The 21,779-nt window shown below is 35.5% G+C and overlaps 1 protein-coding gene across 3 annotated transcripts; it reads left to right on the forward strand.

Annotated features, from left to right (window-relative positions):
• The first annotated feature begins 439 nt into the window (after positions 1–439).
• On the forward strand, positions 440–20,300 carry ZRANB2 (zinc finger RANBP2-type containing 2). Of its 3 annotated transcripts, none has more exons than XM_070592382.1 (11): positions 440–1,172; positions 3,574–3,626; positions 3,714–3,822; positions 4,898–4,980; positions 10,625–10,701; positions 10,984–11,118; positions 12,579–12,748; positions 14,272–14,358; positions 16,568–16,726; positions 17,803–17,876; positions 18,421–20,300. In XM_070592382.1, exons 1-10 carry the CDS (start codon positions 1,117–1,119, stop codon positions 17,834–17,836), a joined length of 963 nt encoding a protein of 320 aa, XP_070448483.1. In that variant the 5' UTR covers positions 440–1,116; the 3' UTR covers positions 17,837–17,876; positions 18,421–20,300. The 3 variants fall into 3 exon arrangements, 2 of the variants coding, with proteins under 2 accessions (XP_070448483.1, XP_008515233.2); XR_011532506.1 differs by having other exon boundaries at positions 780–1,172; positions 17,807–17,876; XM_008517011.2 differs by lacking the exon at positions 17,803–17,876 and having other exon boundaries at positions 756–1,172.
• The last annotated feature ends 1,479 nt before the right edge of the window (positions 20,301–21,779 follow it).

The following is a 21,779-nucleotide window of genomic DNA, read 5'->3' on the forward strand; positions in this document are numbered from 1 at the left end:
TGACCAATGTTTCAATTATCAAAGACTTTAAAGCAGTTATTATAACTAGAAAGTAGTTGAAAATATTCTCTCTAGGTATATGCTTTACTCTAGAAAAATTATTGCATTTTTGTATCCGAATCCACGCATAAGAATGTTCATACCAGCGTTGTTTGTAATGACAAAACCCGGGAAATAGAAGGGATAAACTGTTACACAAAGTAATATTACCAGTACATAACAGTAAAATTAAGGAACTACGGTTATATGCAAATATACGCAACAATCTAGAATGAATTTAGAAGCATACTGTTGAGCGGGAAAAAAGTTGCAGACGATTATGTAATAACAAACTATGCTTGTAAAGCTCAAGTTTACCATATTAAACATACATGTACCTACGCTAAACTTTTAAAAGCAAAGGAATAAATCCAAAATACAAGAGAGCGTTACCTCTGGAGAAAAGCAAGGGGATTGGATCGGAAAAGACACACGTAATTTTAACAATACCGGCAACATCCTAGTTCTAAAATTACTGGTCGGTTCCCGTGAGTAAAGTGCTTGTCTGTTACATCTATTTATGTACCAAAAAAGAGTTTAAGTTTCTAAACGACATCCCGCGTGCATAACGAAAGAACAGAAGTCTCGGGCCTTTATTAAAATAACTTCTCCAAACACTTGACTAGACGCCGGTACCGCATCCCCTCAGCCTAGACCGGGCAAGCCGCCCTTCCAAGCTCCAAACTGACCACAGTCACTTCCGCCTCTGCCTCCTTAGCTCCGCCCACCTGAGCGGAAGTACTTTCCTCTCGGGTCCTCCGGCCTGTAGGGGGCTCTCCGAGGCTTTTAATGCCACGAAGGCCTCCCGCCTGGGCTGTCCCTGCGGTGCCTGTTCGCTTAGCTTTAAAAACACTTTTGCGTTATCACTTTTTCGGCCAGATAAAAATCACACAGGCATCTTAGTGTGGACATTCACGTTCAAACTCAGTCCAGGCCGAGGGGCTGCATCGTCAAACCTTGACGCAGTGGTGGGTAGGAGTCAGGCGGAGTGGGGACAGCCCCGGAGTGCCGAAAGGCCCCGGCCCGCTTCCTCCGGTGAAGACGTAGCTGCGGGTGGCTGTGGTGGCGGCGTCCAAGATGTCGACCAAGAATTTCCGAGTCAGTGACGGTGACTGGATTTGCCCTGACAAAAAGTGAGTTCAGGAGGGATCCCGAGTGGGGCGAGGTTTGCCGGTGGCGGCTTTCTCGGGTCGATTGGGCATTTCCCGTTTCGACGCTCTCGGGTGCCTTGAGTCGGAGCAGGCGGCGAACCGCCGGCTCCTGGGCGGGAAGGAGGCTCGGGGGCTCCCCACGATGAGGATTTTCGGGAGCCTTTGTTGTGCCTGTGTCTCCAGCGTTTCTTCGACGGTCCTTCCAGACAGCCGTTCTTTTGGGGGAGCGAAAGGGCCTGCCCTTTGCCCCGCGCCCCGCCCGCCCGCCGGCCGCGGGCGCGTTTCGCGATCGGCGAGTCGGCCGGGCGGAGGCCGCTCGGGGTTGCTCCCCCCACGTGACTTTTCCCTGCAGGATTTCACTCTTGTTCGCGGAGTGCGTCGCTTTCTCCAACTAGTCCTTTTGCTTCTCCTAGTTCACGTTGGTGTTGCTGTATTTTTGTTTTTCTCATTCAAACTTTCCTCGGTACTGTTTATACTCTTGGCCGAACGCTACCCTTGTTTGGTTTGGGAAATTCGGACTTCTTTTCTTGATTGCTCTTTAATTTGCCCAGAAGAGTTGAACCTTTCGCCTCGTTAGAGCCCCAAGCAGGAGGCCTGTGTTTTTGCCTGCCCAGCCCCGGAGCTGCCTGCGGCAGAGGAGCACGTGTCTTCCTGGCTCTGCTTTTTGACATTGTAGCTGAAGCCAAGTGCTCTGTTAAATTGTTAGATTTTATTGAACGGTGCTCACATAGGGGTACGTATTTGGAAATACATAGTAATTTCTGTAGAACATAGTTGTCAAGAAAATGGAATGCGCTCCTCATGTTCCAATAAAAACCTTTGATTTCTTGTCCTTAAGGTAGCCGCGGATATCTTACAGAGTTCGTGGTCGTAAAGAGTAAAAACTTTGAGGGATACAAACCTGGGTTGAATTCTAGTCCTATTGCTTATAGACCATGTAACTATGTAACTGTAAAGTAGGTATTTAATTTTGCTCGAAAACTGGGATAGAATAGCTCCCTTAAAATGAGTACGTGAAATAGAGACAATGTTATTTCCTCAGCATTTGCCTTCTATCTACATTTTAAGCAGTCTAAATGAAACATTGTTATGATTTTTAAATACTAAGTTGGTGGCTGTCAATTAATTGCATAAAGATTAAGATGACCTGAGCCTTCTCAAGGTAGACAATAGTGAATAGAAACAGAGTCAGATGCTTTGGCTAGCATTGCTCTGAGTGGTAAGAGACTATTGAATATATTCGAAAGGTTAGAACAACAACTCTGACTTTTTTGTGGTTGGTCACTTGTAGAGTAAGTGCTTTTGATGGTGTCATTTATGACAACACACCCAAATATTTGAGGTAGGTTTCTTAAGAGTGCATTTCAACTCAGTTACAAATATATGAATAGCATATTATTTCTACAATGTGTATAAATCAGAAAACATTTTTGTGATATGTTTTTAATGTTTATCAGGGTCGTAAAGGATATTCTTTAGGAGGAAAAACAACCTAAAAATTATTTGGAGTGCTTCGGTTTAGTGTCCATTCCATACTTCGCATCTTTATTTCATTCTAGTGTAACACCTAAGAAAGAAAGTAATCAGCTTTTTAACATTTAAGCTTTACATGTCATTCAGAGCATTTAACCATTAAGACCATGTTAGTGAATCTGATAATTGTTTGTTTTTAATTAAGTTTACTGAATATAAGCGTAAAATGATAGTGTTATTCTATGTATTGAGATTATTGGTTTTAATTTTTTTCAGCTAGGTTTCAGAGGTTTGGTAAATACCCCCTAAAACTGAAGATCCTTATAATTATTGAAACTGTTTATATTTTTGGTCAGTACATCCCATCTTCCTTCTTTCCTTTACCGTTCCACTTCCCACTTGCGAAGAGTGTTTTATCAAGATCCAGGAAGGCCTCTCTGATTTATCTGTGTTATTGGTCCACTCTTGGGATTTTGTGTTATAATACTTAACACATTCTTGTATATATCTTATTTTTCATACTGGGAGTTTCTTTGAAGTTTTCTGAACTCCCCGGTATCTCATCAGTGATTTTTTGAAGTGGAGTTTCATTATAATTAATGATTTTTGCAAATATGAGGACAGTGAGGCACAGAGATCTTAAGTGACTTACCAAGATCACATAACTAGTAAGTGGAAGATTGGAGTTTCTTATCCTAGACTTGTGGCTTCAGATCTTCTATTTTTTTCACCTAAATTGTGAGGATTCATTTTATAGTTAACATTGGCATTAACATGACTGAGATGGTATTATAAGTTCTGGATCCAGGTATATAGTGAAGACACGTTAAAAAATTGTGTGTATAGAATTTTAAAAATTATGTGATTTAAAAGATATCTCTATAATTTTTTTTTTTTACTTTATTTTCAGATGTGGAAATGTAAATTTTGCTAGAAGAACCAGCTGTAATAGATGTGGTCGGGGTAAGCATTTAAGAAAGCTTCTCTTAAGACTGTTTAAACAGATCATTTATTTCCCCAGCTTCATATTGCATTGTTTTATATTTTCAGAGAAAACAACTGAGGCTAAGATGATGAAAGCTGGTGGCACTGAAATAGGAAAGACACTTGCAGAAAAGAGCCGAGGCCTATTTAGTGCTAATGATTGGCAGTGTAAAACGTATGTGTTTCAAATTATCGTGCACTCTTTCTTCCATATTAACGTATCTAGCCACTACTTGTTAATATTACCATCTCTTATTAGTCACAGTGACAAGCCAAGGGCTAAAGGTTTAAATCAAAGGTCTTTTGATTGTTATTCAGTCTGTATCTGATATATAAGTATTAAGAACTTTTAAATTCTATTTTTTAATGGTAATAGTAGTTGTTACTATGATGGGTTATATATACCAGTAACCAAATGCTTAAGGTGAGCTAATGTCCCCAAAAAGTGAGAAAAGAGTATTTAAAAGCACTAAAGCCTACTTCTTTCTATTGTAGAAGAATCTAAAAAACTTTTAGCCTCCTACATCACAAAATTTGTTTTGCCTATTTACAAAGTAATTTTAAATTCATAAGTCACATGCAATAAGTAATTATTCCTAATTAGGTAAGTTTCTTAATATTTTTGATTTTCAAATTATCTGTTGATTTTTTTCAACTTCCATGTTTTCTGTACACAGATGAATCAAACATATATGGAGGAGGATTGATTCACAAGAGGGTCTTACATAAATTTCTGATTCTATAGATACTAAGTTTGTATTGGAGAATTTTCCAGCAATAGATTGTCACTGGATTTGGTATGCTATGGAATTCAGTGCTTGAACTGATTCCTCAAAAAACAGAAAAACTTGACATTATTTAGAGGATATAGCCTTATTCTTCTTTGTGGTGGATGCAGAGACTGAGACATTAATAGAAGCTTTAATTTAAAATGTTATTTTTTTCACCTTGAGGCATCAGAATCTATAGATTAATTTGTCATATAGTTCTAATAAGATGACAGAGACATTCTTCATACTGTATAGCTTCTGCTTCTCTGCTTAAGTAGTTCAGTCTGTTGTCGGAACCTACATTCTCTCTTTAGAAAATGTATACTGGTAAGTTTTTTTTGTTGCGATATCCTTAGTAAATGTTTCTTTGTGGTAGTAATTTCGCCCTAGTTTTTATTTTAAAATTTTAGAATGTCTAAAAATTTACTCTCTTTCTTGATTTGTATTAGTCTATTAATTTGATATTTTTCACTTCTAAAGCTGCAGTAACGTGAATTGGGCCAGAAGGTCAGAGTGTAACATGTGTAATACCCCAAAGTATGCTAAGTTAGAAGAAAGGACAGGTAAGATGCTGTCACAGTCTAACCAAATGATTTTAAAAGAACTAAAAATCGAATCGATAATTGTATCACCTTCTTGTGGGAGCACAGTAATTGACGATTCCATCTTTTCCACTCTTGTTTTTTGCCTTGATTTTTTTCCTTCATACCCTCAAAAGTCATCTTTTTTTTCATAATTTCAGTTTACAAAGTATAGCATTAGAGAGCCCTATCCTAACAGATAGTGACATTAGGATATTTTCAGAATTGCTTTATTCCCTCTCCTGTCCCCCTACTGGTCTAAATGTTGGTCATTAGTAATAAATAGAGTAATAGCATTTTTTCATTCGATAGCATAGTATGACCAAAAAAAGAGCAGAGAGAGGCACCATTTAAAGATTCATCTGAACTTAGGCTATAATTCTGAAACTTCGTTATGCATTACAGTCATTTGAGAAACTTTAAAAATACAGATTTCCAAAAACAGAGCTCTGTTGAAGCTCTTAGAGGGTAGATTCCAAAAATCTGCAGGTGATTCAGTGGTGTTTGGTAACCATTGGCCCAAATAATAGCTTACCGTTGGCTCTGTGTATGGTCGGTGGTGAGTTGAAAATATTTACCTAATAAAATATAGTTTTCTCGTTATCAGCAGTTAGCCAAACCACATTATGAGTAAACTTCAAATCTGATTTTATTATTCAGTGACTCATGCACCATATAATCAAAGGCTTCGTTCCAGAAAGTCATCTTCTCAGACGTAGACTTAGTAAACTCCGTCTCTGTTTCTTTTTCTCCCTGACTTGACCACTACCACTGTCTGTCTGGTTTTTGGGCGTAAGAGACCCACTGAAGTCTTCTGGACCTAGCCTTTCCAGATTGCAACAGAAATTCTAGTTTTATCCCCCCCACTTTTTTTAAATTATATTCCCATTTGTGAGAACATTATAGCCTAATGTCCTAGATGTTTTTTCTTTTTCAATCCTCAAATCCGGGGCTGGCCTGGTTCGTGCACTCCGCTTCGGTAGCTTGGGGTTCTCCAGTTTGGATCTGCGGCACAGACCTACACACCGCTTATCAAGCTATGCTGTGGCAGGTGTCCCATGTATAAAGTAGAGGAAAATGGGCACAGATGTCTGCTTAGGGCTAATCTTCCTCAAAAAAAATAATAATAATCTTCAAATCCTACACCACTCTTCTCATTCTCAGGAAGTGATCTTGCCTTTGTACTGCCTGGGTAGATTAAGGTCTAATAAGGATCTCCTGTTTTTCCTTCCTTCATCTCTTTAAGGTATACATTTTTTTCCTGTCTTTTTGATCTTCTTCTCACCTACTCCTCTGGTTGTTTATTCTGTCTCCTTTTCAGTTTCATCCTCTTCTGTCCAGCCACAGAATGTTAGGGTTCTTCAAAGTCTAATCCCTAGACATTTTCTTCCAAGGCCTAAGTTTAAGTAAACGTTGGCACACCATATTACCGACGTTCACGTCTTTAGCTCAGACTTCTTTGACCCATATATCCAGCTGCCTATTCAACATTGCCATATAAATGTCAAACTCATTATATTCAAACTAAATTCATGATTTTCCCCTAGGACCTGACCCTCTTCTGGTAATCTCTTATGATTAGTACCACCCGCCATATGCTTGTTACATAAGCCAGAAACCTAGATGTCTTTAATAACCCCTTCATCTCTCCCCCTCCAAAAAGTCTTTTCCATCAACCTTAGGCGAAGATAGCACTATCTCTTGTCTTGGAAAAACTGCCACTTGGTTGGCTGTCTGCACATATTCCCCTCCTGTCTAGTTGGCAGCCAGAAATTTTTTGTTTTGTTTTTTCAAAATTGAAAACTCCATTTGTTTAAAACCATTTGGATTGCTTTTAGGATAAAATCTAAAATCTTAACCATTTTAAAAATTGTAATCCCAAAAGCCTTTTATCTGTTTGCATTCTGTTTGACCTATTTTGTGACTCCTCCTTTAACCAAAGTTTCACTATCACAAGAGCTGTAGTCTTTAACAACTGAAGTCATTAAAGTTTGATATGTTCTCACTTTCCTTTATGCATTGTCTTTTTTCTATCATTCTGGTGTCTTGACCCTTTCCCACTTCCCTGGCTATAGGGTAGTTGTCTTTGCCGGTCACACTTGAAGGTGTGAACTAATGTACACTCTTAACTCGCCAGTTGCTCGTTACTATTTGTAATCAGGAAGTTCTAAGCTTCAGGGGAGAATTGCCTAAGCATGGGACAGGCTGTGGGTAAAAGAAAAATTGATGGACTTTTGAAAGATTGCTGACTTCTGCATAATCCCATTAAATGATTGTACAATAATTTACTTAGCCATTCTCCTGTTTTTGGATTTTGGGGTTACTTCTGTTTTTTTCAACCGTTAAGGATAACTGCAGTAGAAACAGTCTTAATACATTGTGATTTTTATTTTGAATTATTTATTTAGAATAGATTCTCAGAAGTTGGATTAATTAATTGTTCGAAATAGAGAATCACAGAATTTTCTCTTTGAAAATTCTTTCCTTTGAAAATGCTCTTCCTTTGAAGTACATATTATATTCATCCACTTTTCTGTCTTCATTTCCATTGTTACAACCCTAATTCATGCCTGTTTTAACCCTGTCTTTGATGCTTTACTGGCCCTTGCTCACCTTTTTACATTTTACTATGAGACAAATTTGAAAATTTTTTTTTTAACACTTGCTAAAAACCTATAGAGGTTCTTGGTCACTTGCTTGATAAAAACTGTATTTTAAAGCCTTCTTAAAAATACTCAAATTCTTTAAATGGTACCAGAATTGTGGTTTCTCTCTTCATTCATTGAAGCAATATTTATTGGCCATTGTGCAAGATGTTGGCGTACTTGGGGGAGCAAAACAGACGCAATGAGTCAAAGATTGACGATGTCTTTGAGAAAGGCATGTTTAAGCTAAGAAGTGAAAGATGTTACCCAGGTAACAAATTGAAAGGTCATTCCAGGCAGTGTCACATAGCTTGTGTGAAGGCCCTGAGGCTTGAAAAATTTAGCATATCAGATAAACTGATTAGCTCCAGAAAACACTTCAGAAATAGGCAAAGGCCATGTAATTCTTATTTTTTTCTATATATGGGAAGTATCTGAAAGATTTTTAACAAAGGACTGACACATCTAATTTTCTTTAAACATTGCTGGTTGGTAGAAAAAGAATTGTGGGAAAGAGTGGCAAGAGTGGAAGTAAGAAAACCTTCAAACCAACAGAATGGAGGAAGCACACATAGACCATGCCAGTGATTCCTCCGACTAACCTGTTATTAAGTGGAAATGATATGCTCAAGTTTTTTTGTAAGAAAGAGCTATTATACTTTCCCATATATAAGGAGAAAGTTCATGAGGTGGATTTGTTGTATGGGTTTACACAACATACCTTAATAATCTCTTTGCTGTCAACAGATTACTTAGGTTCTTTCTCTGTGGCCTGTATGAGAGAACACGGAAATGGCTTTGCATTTGCTATGATGCTCATTTTAAAGTAATTTTATTTACATATCTATGAAAATTGCCTGTGTGAATTATAGTTCACTTTCTAAATCTTGCTATAATTTATTCTTTAGCTCTCCATATTTGCCATGTCATTTTTCAGCTGTGGCTTACTAAATGTGAATAAAGAACTCTATTGAATTATTTTCCATCTAGATCCCATGGACTTTTTTAACTTTTTACCTACTTCTAAGTATTTTGAAGTTTAGATCTTTACTCTTAGTCATCTCTTAAAATTTGTTGTTGTTTATCAAACTCTTCATACCTTAATCTCAGGGCTTCCTGATATAATATTAAATATATCAAGATAACTATATTGTTGAATTACAACTTTCCACAGTGTTTGTAATCAAAATTAACATTGAGTATGAACCGTTTTCTTGAGGTGAACATATGCCCAGTTGTACTTGTTTCTATCTCTTTCTATCTGATACTCTGAAAAACTAGAGCCACAATTTTACTAAGCAGAAGTTATTTGTTGTTAGTGTTGTCGAGTCAATTCCAACTCCTAGCGACCCTGTGTCCAGCAGAGTGGGACCTCCCTGATCTTTTGCACCTTCCAGACAATGCTCTGCTGCTATTCATAGAGGTTTTTTTCATGCCAATATTTTAGGAAGTGGGTGTCCAGGTCCTTCTTCCTAGTCTTTCTTAGTCTGGAGGCTCTGCTGAAACCTGTTCATCATGAGTGAGCTTGCTGGTATTTGGAATAGCTTTCAGCATCACAGCAACAGGCAGCCACCGCACTATGACACCTGACAGATGGTGGTGTGGTTACCTGACCAGGAAACGAATCCAGGCTGTAGCTGTGAGAGCACTGAATCTTAACCACTAGACCACCAGGGCTGGCTAAGGAAAAGTTGGTATTGATATTTAATACACTTTTCACTGTATGTCATGTGCACAGAAACAAAAGGAAATTCTCGTATATTACAATTGGAGTCCATATTGTCTCTGAAACAAGATAGGAGGAGGAGGAAAAGGATGATAATGGAAATATTTCAAGGATAAACAGTGGTAACATTGCAGTTTTCACTGTACAAAGTGTAATGAAGAAAAGAAAGGATATTATGTTAATGTGATTTTTTTTAAGAAAGCTAAATTTACTACATGATTTTATTGGGACAGTTAGGCTTTTTACCATTTGTTTGTGGTTCTATTATGAAATGATGGTAGGGTAAGGGATCATTTTTATAATAACTTCGATTGACAAATTTAAAGTCACAAATCCTAAATTTTTAAAGAATACTTTTTATAGCTTTATTTAACCTTTTGCTGGCTCAGGAAAGGCTTACATCTGGGAATCCTTGCCCTTGCGTGCTAGTGCTGCTCTAGAATTTGTGAGGTAGGTAGAGTGTGTTATTGTTGGCCACATACCTGTTATTTTTTCAATGGGAGATATTTTCAAAATCTCTCATCTTTCTTTAAAACATACTTTTTTATTCCAGTCTTTGCTAAGCCTCTGTCAAAGACCTGTCAGTCTAATTGTAGATGTTAGTTGTGACATCAAAGAATAATGGTTTGCTGGTCTTGATTACTTTCTAATAGAATGTTTTCAGTTTGTAAGTTTACTGGCCACTTTAGAGAACCTGAATGACTTTTAACTATTTATTAAAAACAGTTGCATTAAAACTAATTTAGAAGTCGTTTATTATGTCATTATATTTGCCTATAAGGAATTTTCCAAGCTCTAGCTACATGTTAACCTAGCAAAATTTCAATATATCAAAGATTGCATATTATCTGCAACTGGTAAACAGTGAGATTTGATTCTCACTGAGCCCATTCCCAGAAGAATTATGATAAACTATAGAGGAAAGGCCTTTGAAAACTGGTTTATAGCAGAGGTTTGAGGAGACATTTTCCATTCATATATTCCATGTATTGCCTAAGTCACACAGGACATTTTGAAATTGAGAAGAGCTAGAAGTGTAGCCACAGAACTTCTCTAGCTGAGCTATCTAACTTTGAGACCATTCTCTGTAGTGATTTTTATTTTTAATATGCTTAAAAGACTAGTAATTTATTAGATGGATAGGCAGGTGTTGTTGATAAGATTTTCTTTCTATTGCTTGGAGATGATTTTGACATGTTTTTGTTACTTTAATGAGTCGTCATAAGATAACAATTTATGCCCCTCTTTTTTTTAGGGTATGGTGGTGGTTTTAATGAAAGAGAAAATGTTGAGTATATAGAAAGAGAAGAATCGGATGGTGAATATGATGAGGTAGGCTATACATTAGTATGCAGCTTGAATACAAATTAGGAAATTAGGAAAACGTATTTGAAAATACCTTAGATGAAAAGGAAAAATATTAAATGTAGCTTGTTTTTATAAGTATACTTTGAGTCTTTTACAGCAGCTTATCATTTTGTAGGAAATCCTAATTGACTCAAATATATAATTGACTTAACATACATTGACTTCAATATATAAAAGTAACTTCTTATAAAAATTACTAATTTTAGTATGTTTTCACCTGACAATATTATGAAACTTTTTCTGTAGTTTGGACGTAAAAAGAAAAAATACAGAGGGAAGGCAGTTGGTCCTGCATCTATTTTAAAGGAAGTTGAAGATAAAGAATCTGAGGGAGAAGATGAGGATGAGGATGAAGATCTTTCTAAATATAAATTAGATGAGGTAAACAATTTCCTTGTCCTATTTCTCCTTTGTCTTATTTGAGCTGTGACATACGTGTGAACGTTTTTGACAACCTTTGGCCTGTGATGAAGCTAATGTTCTCCTATGTATTAATTTGTTCTCGCAAAAGCGTTGAGCTTCCAGTCTGCCAAGGACTGTTCTGGCTCTGGAGATACAATAATGACTGAGACAGAACCACCCTTGTCTTAATGGAACTTAAATTCTAGATGGGAAAAGACATATGTGAACAAGATAATTTAGGTAGCCATAATGTTAGGAAGACACATGCTGTGACAACAGATATTGAAACTACTTTGGTTTTAATGGATGTGAGATTTCTGAGGAGGTGAAATTTGAGCTGGGATTTGAATAATAGGATGATATGAAGGAACTGGCTCTAAGAACTGGGGTCAGAGCACTTTCAGGCAGGCAGACAGCAAATAAAGGTTCCCTAAGTAGGAAACAAGCCAGCAACGTTCAAAAAGTCGTAGGTAGGGCTAATGTGGTTAGAGCAGAGGGGAGAATGTGATGAAGGGGACAGCAACCACATCAGGTCTGGTGATCATTGTTCTCTGGTGCCCAAGTGTAAAGTTTATGGTCGGATGTATAGATCCAGATTAAGGGTACTTTGGGGTCTGATCATAAGAGGCCCTTGAATGCAACTAAGCAAATAAATGTGGAACAAATTTTTAAAGTTTTTAGGAAACAAATGAGGTATATTTATCTGACCCATGTTTCAGAATGATTGTCAATATATTCAGATAGTGAGAAGACAGAATGGATTTCCAGAGTTAGGCATACCACCTAAAAGGTTACTGTGATAAACTAGAGTAAAGAATGAAGTTCTGAACTAAGACTAAGGGAGATGAATTCAAGGACTTGTAAGGGAGTAAAATTGAAGAGTCTTATCAGCTTATTTGGTAAAGCATTGTAACAGAAAAAGAGGAAATGAGTATGACTTCTAGATTTTCTTTGAAATATCTGAGATAGGGACCGGCCCGGTGGTGTAGTGGTTAAGTTTGCACGCTCTGCTCTGGTGGCCTGGGATTTACGGGTTCGGATCTTGTGTGCAGACCTAGCACTGCTTGTCAAGCCATGCTGAGGCGGCATTCCACATAGAAGAATTAGAAGGACCTACAACTAGGATATACAACTGTGTGCTCGGGCTTTGGGGAGAAAAATTTTAAAAAAAGAGGAAGATTGGCAACAAATGTTAGTTAGCTCAGGGCCAGTCTTCAACACCAAAAAAAGAAAAATGTCTGAGATAATTGTCAGGTCTGTTTAGTTGAGATGAGGAAAGTAGTAGGCAGATTTCAGGATTGGGAATGAATTTGCTGAGATAGTAGTGATAACATAATCATATAGAGATGTCTAGTGCACAGAACTATTCATCCTTCCTCATAGATTGCATTAATATCTAAATGTCTAAATATAAAATATTAACTCTGAGATTTTGTTAGGATGAGGATGAAGATGATGCTGATCTCTCAAAATATAATCTTGATGCCAGCGAGGAAGAAGATAGTAATAAAAAGAAATCTAATAGACGAAGTCGCTCAAAGTCTCGATCTTCACACTCACGATCTTCATCACGCTCATCCTCCCCCTCAAGTTCAAGGTCTAGGTCCAGGTAAACGGGTACAGGTCAAGGGTAACACCAGTCAAAATGTCAGTATCTAACTTCTTTATTTATAAATTTTGTTTTTCTTGACTGAATAAGCTTTCCTTTTTGTTGTAGAAATTTCATTCAAGTCACCTTTTAAAAGACAATTTTTTCTATCTCCGTGCGATGAAGTTATTCTCCAGTATTTTCAGAAATGCAAAATTGCAATGTGAAACTTCAGTCCATTTTAGCACCTTGCCTTTTGTTAAAATAGACTTTAAAAATTCAATTAAATCATTTCATATAGTGATATTTATCTAAATACATAGTTTACATTTAGAAATTTTTAAGCAAATAAAGATTTTATATTTTCACTGATGATGTTAAAGGCCAGCACTGAAATTTTCTAGGCATTAATTGAATCATTGACTTGTTAGACAATGTTTTAATAATTTACTTTGGTATGGGGATTCTGAATAAAGGAGCAAATTCAGCCGTATTAGTTCTGTTAGCTTAATGCTCATAATTTTGAGATGTCCAGGAATAAATTAGAGGGTTCAGTTGGTCTTAGACTTGATTATTTTGTTAGTAACGTAAAATTTTAATATTCCCTATTTTTGTAGTCAACAATAAAAGTAAAATTTTAGGTGAGGAAAAGCAGTACCTTATTTAAATATTGTTCACTCAAAATATTTCTATTCACGGTTGAGTGAAACCATGGGAAATGAATTTTAATGGTAATTAGGAATAAAGTATTAGCTAATCGAGTACTTAATTAGATAAGTGTTAATGAATACTATAAAGCCTGAAAGCTTAAAAGGCTGATTATAAAGATAATAATTTTAAGATGAACATGTAATAATCTTTTTCTGCAGGTTATTATTTTAAGGGACAAATTAAAAATGTAAATTGGACCATAAATGAATTTTATTTCTTTTGCGATTTTAAAATTCATGTGGACCATATCTCCCATTGTGTCATTTTTTAATAGTATAGTTGCCTAAAATGATAGGATTTTTGGTGTATTTTCCCTTTAATTCTCTAACTTTTGAGTAGACTGAAAAACAGAGATTAAACAGACATACGCATGTCAGTATTTAAAGCTTCAGACTAGCCTAGTGATCAAGGAAATAGAAGGGATCTCACAAGGGAAATTGATAGAGATATTTCAGAGAAGTTAAATAGAAATTACAACATTCAGTATTTCTGAATGTGTAAGTCTTGGGTTTTAAATGTTATTCGTGAACATAAAGTATTCATTGTTAATAAAGTGATAATGCTGAGTGTTTTTATTGAGTGATTTTTAGAATAATTTTGTCACACTTTGAAAGTGATAGTTGATTATTATCAAAAATTATTAAGTTTCAGCATAAATATTAAAACAGGATGAAAAGTTGTTACCTTAAAATAAATTGTTTTGAAAATATTTATCTCAAATAGTTTCTTTTTATATGAAAATGAATTCTAACGCATTATCTTTCTTTCAGTGTTCATATGACAAAGCTCAATTAAGTGGTTCTGGAAAAAAAAATCCTTCCATGTTGTTCCAGGTCCCGTTCAAGAAGTTCTTCCAGTTCGCAGTCAAGATCTCGTTCCAGTTCCAGAGAACGTTCGAGATCTCGTGGGTCGAAATCAAGGTGAATGAGGTAGCATCTCTCTGTAAAGCAGAGAGAAAACATATTTAAAGGCTGCAGAAGGTGTTGCTGCTTTTTTCCTCTTGTTTTGCTTCTACTTGTCGATTTTATTTTCGCATTAGAAAACTAATACACTTGCCTCAGCTTAATTTTCTCACCATGAGATGTTTCCATTGCCAGCAGTGTGCCAAGACATTCCCATGATTGAATTAAGGTGGTTATTTTGCATTATGCAAGGTTTGTCGTTTTGTGCTAAAATGTGATGAAGTAGGAAGATGGAGCCAAGTCTTATCACCAAATCTCTTAACTAGTACATTAAAGTTACATTTGCAGTAGTAGTTCAGATAAGATCAGAGATATGCAAATAAAAAGAAACAGTTCACTCCATTTTTGAAAGGAAGAAAAATAACCCTGCTTCAAAACAGATTTTGTTTTGCAGGGCAGTTGTTTCAATATTTACAGAAACAGTTTTGTCATTTACCTCAGGTAAAGTTTCTGGAAAGTTTTATACATTTGTCCGTTTCTCTGTAGTATTACACAGAATGTTATAATCAGTATGTGTAGAATAGACACTCCTTTTAAATTCTACAAACTAAATTAAGAAATGTGGTTGGTTAGTCTAGGTGGGCTGTGATCTTAAGCATTATTGTTAACTTCAGGTTGCATTTAGTCAGACCTAGAGGGACAAATAGTTTTATAAAGAAGCGAATGAGATGGTAGTTTTTATTCTCTTGAAGTTTTTTTCTAAACTTAGTCAAAATGTATTGCCTTTTTCTTGAGGAAGATTAGCCCTGAGCTAACTACTGCCAATCCTCCTCTTTTTTGTTGAGGAAGCCTGGCCCTGAGCTAACATCCATGCCCATCTTCCTCTACTTTATATGTGGGACGCCTACCACAGCATGGCTTGCCAAGTGGTGCTATGTCCGCACCTGGGATCCGAACTGACAAACCCCAAGCTGCCGAAGCAGAACGTGCGAACTTAACCACTGCGCCACCAGGCTGGCCCCTGTTGCCTTTCTTTTTGTGTTAATTTATTGATCTATTAAAGGCATCTAATGTGAATAGGAAAATCACTGTAATTCCGCTCATGTGGAACTTGACACTGAAGATTAGTGGTAGCGTTTTTGGTAAAAATAATTGCTTAATAGCTTATTAGAGCCAAATCTGTAGGATTAGAGGGCAGCTGCCATTTAACAACATTGAGGAGAGAAGAGTGTATGCACACTTGTTATTAGGCCAATACAAGATAGAGAGGAATGAGTTTAAGTAGTTGCTATGTACTATCAATGTTTTAGTCTTTTTGAGTGCTTCTTGGTGAAGGTCTTTAAGTCCTAGTTCCCTTTGGGAAGCACTATAATTAAGGTTTATAGAACGGCCTTCATATTCTTTTCAAACCTTTTTTCATTGCTTATAACTTTCCAAAGAATTCTCCTTTTGGGCTTTCTGATTTTATTTTAAGCCCAAAGGTGAATTTTTTGGGAAGTTTGAGCTAAATTACTTCAACTAAAATATGTAAATGAAGAAAAAAATTTTGTATTTGTACATTTACCTTTACCTGAAACATGTGAATGTCAACACTTCATACTTCATGAATAGTGGTCCTTCATAAAAATAAATACTGTTAATATAAGCCAAGTTTTAAAGTTACTCATTTTGTTTTTCTTTGAATACTTAGCAATTTAAAAGTTATTGTTCTTTCTCATTGCTGTCCCTTATCCCTGCTTTTTATATAGCAACTTAACTAATAAGTTGGATAATTTCCACAAGGAATTATGTATATTTTCCTTAGGAAGTTGTCTGTAAGATACACATTTTTTTCCCCAAACGAAAGAATATATTTTCTAGACAGGAAGTTGTGCAAATGCAGTTAAACCTGTTCATTTTGCTATTTATGTATACTTTAAAATGAAAGCCTTCAATTTTAAAACAAGAATTTAAAATTTTACTTTAACATATTAAAGCTGGTTTTTAATTATAAGTGGTGAGCTCTTATTTTAGAAAATTAAAAAGATGAAATTAAAGTAAGTGTATTTAAATAGAATTGTTTTTATGGTTGAACCAGAAGTCTTCTGTTGAGTAAGCAGTAAGTATTCCTTCTTATAAAATTTTCGTAGTTATAAAGCCTATTGTTTACTTTTGGAGCTGTTAACTAAACAGTTTGCCTCATTTCTTCTTTTAATGAAATGTTTGATTTGTTTCTCAATCAATGAAGATCCAGCTCCAGGTCCCACAGGGGCTCTTCTTCCCCACGAAAAAGATCTTATTCAAGTTCATCATCTTCTCCTGAGAGGAACAGAAAGAGAAGTCGTTCTAGATCCTCTTCATCTGGTGATCGCAAAAAAAGACGCACAAGATCACGGTCACCCGAAAGGTTTGGGTTTCTGTAGAAATAAGAATGGGTGTTCTTAAGTGTGTTTTAATAGATTAACTGAACTTCCTAGCCAAGGATTAGATTTTCATTATCTCCTTTGTTCCAACTTTAAATTATACTTTTCAACTTTGAACTTCAAAAACTAGATGAATTACTTTGCTTATCCTGTGTGCTTTGATCGGGTTGTTTAGAGAAGTTGTATATCAAACCACTTTCTTCCATTATCTGATCATTTTGTTGTTAAATTTTTATTTTCATATATAATTATTATAGCCAACTCTCGGTTATTTCTGTCTTTAAATATTTTAATTCAGAAGCTGTATGTTGAAGTAATTTAATGGTTGTTTTTTTATATGTATATGTGCTATTAATTTTACATTAAATATTAGAAATCATAGAATTCCAGGGCATCTAATAAAAAATTATTCTAGATCATTGGAAATCTATCCTCATTTAATTATGTGTATATGCATTTCCACAGCAAATTATTGTTTCATGCCCCTTATCTATAAGGAAATTGTTCTTGTAGCTAATACATTTTTCACCTTACAGTCAGAATCCATTTTTTTTAGAGAAAGACTTTTACTAGATAACTTTATCTGTATTGCCATTTTTAAAATTTGGAGAGTGTAAGTGTTATCTGTCAGCCTTTTCTGCAACAGACTATTTACTCAGTTTCATTAACTTTCTCTTGGTTCTCAATGTTTAATTATATAGTCATTTTAATGGCTTCCTTTGTAATCTTTGCAAATTTTCCATATCCTTTCAGCTTGTGAAAGTAAGGATTAGGTAAAGTCTGCTTATTGCTGGGTTCACTGGTAGGATTACCTCATGATTCCTACTTGTACAGAATGACTAGATTTGCCTCTTCATATTTTGAAGATTCAATATTAAGATTACACACACCTAGTCTTGTTGCTGTGCATTTTATTCCTTTGTAAGAAAATTACTCCGTACTTGAGTGAAACTCATTCTGTTGTTTTTTTACCACTTCTGCAGATTTTTATCTTAGCCACATATAATCCCCCTAGTTTGTTGTCATCTAAACTTAATGAACATGTTCTCTATTCCATAAGCCAGGTGATTGGTGAAAACACTAAACAACCCTGAGCCCAGGGCCAACCCCTCGGAACACCACTACTTTACCCAGGTTGATATATTGACTTATTCATATTAGCTGCATGAATATAACCCTCTAACTAATTGTGCAATCATCTTGTGTGACCTAGATTTCCAAAACGTAATTATTTATGAATATATATTCTCATACACAGAAGCCTTGCTGTATCTGTTTTACATAAAGACATATCACACTATCTACAGTGTATCAGAGACTGATTTAGTCACACTTGCATTGGAAAGTTTATATGCCTTTATTGTCTACTATCTGTAATTTTATACGTTTTTGCAAGGCTTCCCTTCATTGCCTTAAATAATTGAGAGGTGGCTATATCTTGAAATGAGATTTATTTTTAAGGTATAGAGAATTTTAAACTATGGTTATACTATTACTGGGCTCACATCCAAGGTCTAAACACTAGTTAATTTTATGCATATAAGTTTGTATCTTAGATTTTAATTATTCCTTTTGTCAGCATAATGAGGTTTAATTTTGTATTCTCAGTCTTACGAATGAATGCTAATATCTAGCTCCAGCTTACTAGATTACCTGCTTTCTTCATTGTATCTTACAGGCACCACAGGTCATCTTCTGGATCATCCCATTCTGGTTCCCGTTCAAGTTCAAAAAAGAAATAATGTATTAAAATTTACATCTTAAAAAAAAATCCAGTACAGTGCATGAAGCATATTTTTTAAGAAGTTGGTGTCTTACTTGGTCAGAAGTGCTAAATCTGCTAGTAGAGGTGCATGCCTTCATTGCTTTTCAGAACAATACAGCTGTGTTTATTTGTGAACTTAAAAGTAAATAGTATTTTAAGCCATAATGTCCCTAAATAGATGCTCTGTTTATCATTTATTATTTACAACCATTTGCTTCATTTAAAACCATCTCAGCTATAAGAAAGTACTTTGTTCCTAATTTGAACTCTTGTTTTCTCATTTCCAAATATGCACTGTCTGTTGACTTAAGACAGGATTACCTAGTCTTGCCTGACGTTTGGGCATGGAGGCAAGACTGCGGTAAAGTAATTGGAAACAGTCTGTATGTTAATATTGGAAAAGAAGTCATCCTATTTATGTTAACCTACGTCAAAGTGATTCTTAATCAGATAAACTAGTTGTAAGACAGCCATATGGAGACCTCTTTATTTTGAAATTCCCTATGCTAAGGGTGCCTTAGAATCATTGTCTCACTTTTATCCAGTTTTACTTTTTGCACCACCACATTTAATGTAGAAAAATCTTGTGAATTGCAGAAGGAGAAATGTGTTGTTCATTTCTCCCCTTCTGATGTGATTTTGAGCAAGAATGTGTTTCTAACAGTTCACCTCTTCTCTACTGATATGGTTGTCTAATGAGAAAAACGTCTTATTTCAAAATGTTTATCTTAATATTTTAAGAAGCTTTGTGCGGTATCCTTTAAAAAGGCAGTGAATCTCATAGGGTAGACAAAGCTAAATCATAGTTAATGAAGAACAAATTGAAGAAAGCTTCTGAAGTATATTTCTCTTTGGGTGAAAGATGAACAGAGACAATTGTGAATTTAAATGAATATTTGCCTTGAGATGTTTAGCTTTAAACAGACTGCATCAAATTTTCTTCTGAGTAACAAATGGATGCCTGTTTTTCTGCATGACGTAAGCAGAAATAATTGTTGTTCCTATTCACTTAAAATTACTTATGGCTTAAAATACTTTCAGAGTTTGTTTTATTTTTCAAAATTAAAATCTGGTCACTTGAGCTCCATTTTGTCTTCTGGTTTTAAAAAGAAAAAGGCTTCTCTTAACAGTATCTTCAGTGACAATACAAGGTAAGTATATTAAGGGAAATCAACACTTGTGCTTGGGGACCTTTTGTCATGGGGATAAATACCCACTTTTTCTTGTTTTTTCCCCTTTAACAGTAGTGTCTGCTACAATTAAAATGTTTTGAGGTATTTAGTAGACAGACCAAACAGAAGTATATTTGTTTTTTATTTTAAAATGAGTGATTTTTCTCTCAACTGATCTAAAGATAAAAGCAAATATCTTATGTAGAAGTATTTTGATAATATTTTTACAGTGAACTTCCCCTTGTTTTTTATGTCTTAATTTTCTTTGCTACGTTTACTGTAGGTTGCACAAGAACTTTTACTCTCTTGTAATTGTGCCTCAGACTTTTTGAAAGTCTACCTTCTAAATTGCCCAGATGATCTTCTAGATTCTATATGTTACCGTTGGTTTATTCTTGTGCTTTCTGTATTTAAAACTTCGGCTGTGCTAAGCAAATGCAAGGTTATAAATTTAGCTTAATAGTAGTTTACGGACAATTCAGATGATTATGATTTCATTTGGTTTAAACTGTACTAGTTCATTTCATAAGGAAATGATGCTGTAGATGAATGTAAATAAAGCTTGTGAGTCAAGCATAAAGTGGTGTTTGTTAGAAATAAACTAGAATTTTTAAGCTCTGACTTAATGTTCATTTTTAAGCTATTCACAGTCTTGTTTGTTGCTTTTGATTGTGCATTTTAAACTTTTTATCACTTACCCTTTATATAACGTTACCTTATTTTTATATATGAGTGCTTGGTTTAAAACAGTCCAAAGTCATTATCACTGTAACCTTGGGTGCTCAAAATTTTTGTGACTTTCTTTAAATGGAGAGTACCCAAATTAGTTGAATACTTCCTACCAGAACATTATATACCTTGTTTCCTGTGGTAAAATAGCCTACCCTAGTATGCTTCCTGAATTACTCTTAAAACTGTCACTTGATACCACTCAACGGCTGTCCCTTTTAACCTCTAAGTTTTCTTAAATTTCCATTTGGAATCCTTTTGTCTAAACAATATTGAATAGTATCTGGTAACCAATGTCCAAGTTCAGAGCAAGCTCTGAATGCAAGACCATTTCTAGGCACAATTATGAAGGTAAAACAAGTCTTTGTTTCCTGTCTCATCTCCTCTTCTTGCTATATCGAATGTCCACAGCCACTGTTGTAGGTATTCGTAAGCAGGTAGGGAATTTCTCCGCTCTGCCCCCAGTTTTTGACATAATTGTTAGATGTTTTTTAAAATAAGAATAATCTTGTAGCTTTCCTGAACTGGAAATTGTATTATTTCTGGAAAACAGTGGACAGTTATAATTAAAAGACAGTTTAAGGTATATAATAGTGATTAACAGGCAGTATCTTAATTAATTCTCCCTGTCACCTTTACGTACTATTGTATATCCCCTGTTTTACAAAAAGGTTGTAGCATAAGGAAATTAAAAACTTGCCCAAGGGAGCTGCAGCAGTGGCTAAATGGGGATTCACCCCCAAGTCTGATGGCAAGTTTCAGTGTTAGCTCTAATAACAACCCGTTATTAGCTCTAATAATAACCTGTTTGAGAAGATAAATGTTAAGTCAAAATGGTCAGATGTTTTTTATTCTAGTGATTTGGTAAGGAATTGTTAATTTCAGTCATTTATGGGTAGATACATAGGTAGACATACTATTTTGGAATAATTTTAGATTTACAGAAAAGATTTAGATTTCAAGGATTGTGCAGAGTTTCCATATACCCCCACCCAGTTTTCACCATTGTTTACATACTACCATGTACTTTTGTTAAAACTGAGAAACCAACATTGATATATTATTATTGCTTACAATCCAGGTTTTACTTGAATTTCACCTTTTTTCCATTGATGGTCCACGGTCCAATCCAGGGTACCACACTGCACTTAGTTGTCATATCCCTCCTAACTCCTCTGACAGTTTTTTCATTCTTTCCTTGCTTTTTATGACTGACAGTCTTGAGGCGTACTGGCTGTGTATCCTGTAGAATGTCCCCCATTCTGAGTGTGTGGTTTTTCTTGTGACTTAGGCTGGGGTTACAGGTTTTTGGAAAGAATACAATAGAGGAAAAGTACCCTTCTCATTACATCATATCCAGGGGTACATGAA

Source organism: Equus przewalskii, chromosome 24 (assembly GCF_037783145.1).
Source record: "Equus przewalskii isolate Varuska chromosome 24, EquPr2, whole genome shotgun sequence".
Taxonomy (NCBI): domain Eukaryota; kingdom Metazoa; phylum Chordata; class Mammalia; order Perissodactyla; family Equidae; genus Equus; species Equus przewalskii.

Bases quoted from the DNA above. Each gene is read 5' to 3' on its own strand.
- ZRANB2 (XM_008517011.2), top strand. From the start codon at position 1,117: ATGTCGACCAAGAATTTCCGAGTCAGTGACGGTGACTGGATTTGCCCT. The intron at 10,702-10,983 runs GTAGGCTATACA...CTTTTTCTGTAG, and splicing joins CGGATGGTGAATATGATGAG to TTTGGACGTAAAAAGAAAAA. The intron at 14,359-16,567 runs GTGAATGAGGTA...CAATCAATGAAG, and splicing joins TCTCGTGGGTCGAAATCAAG to ATCCAGCTCCAGGTCCCACA.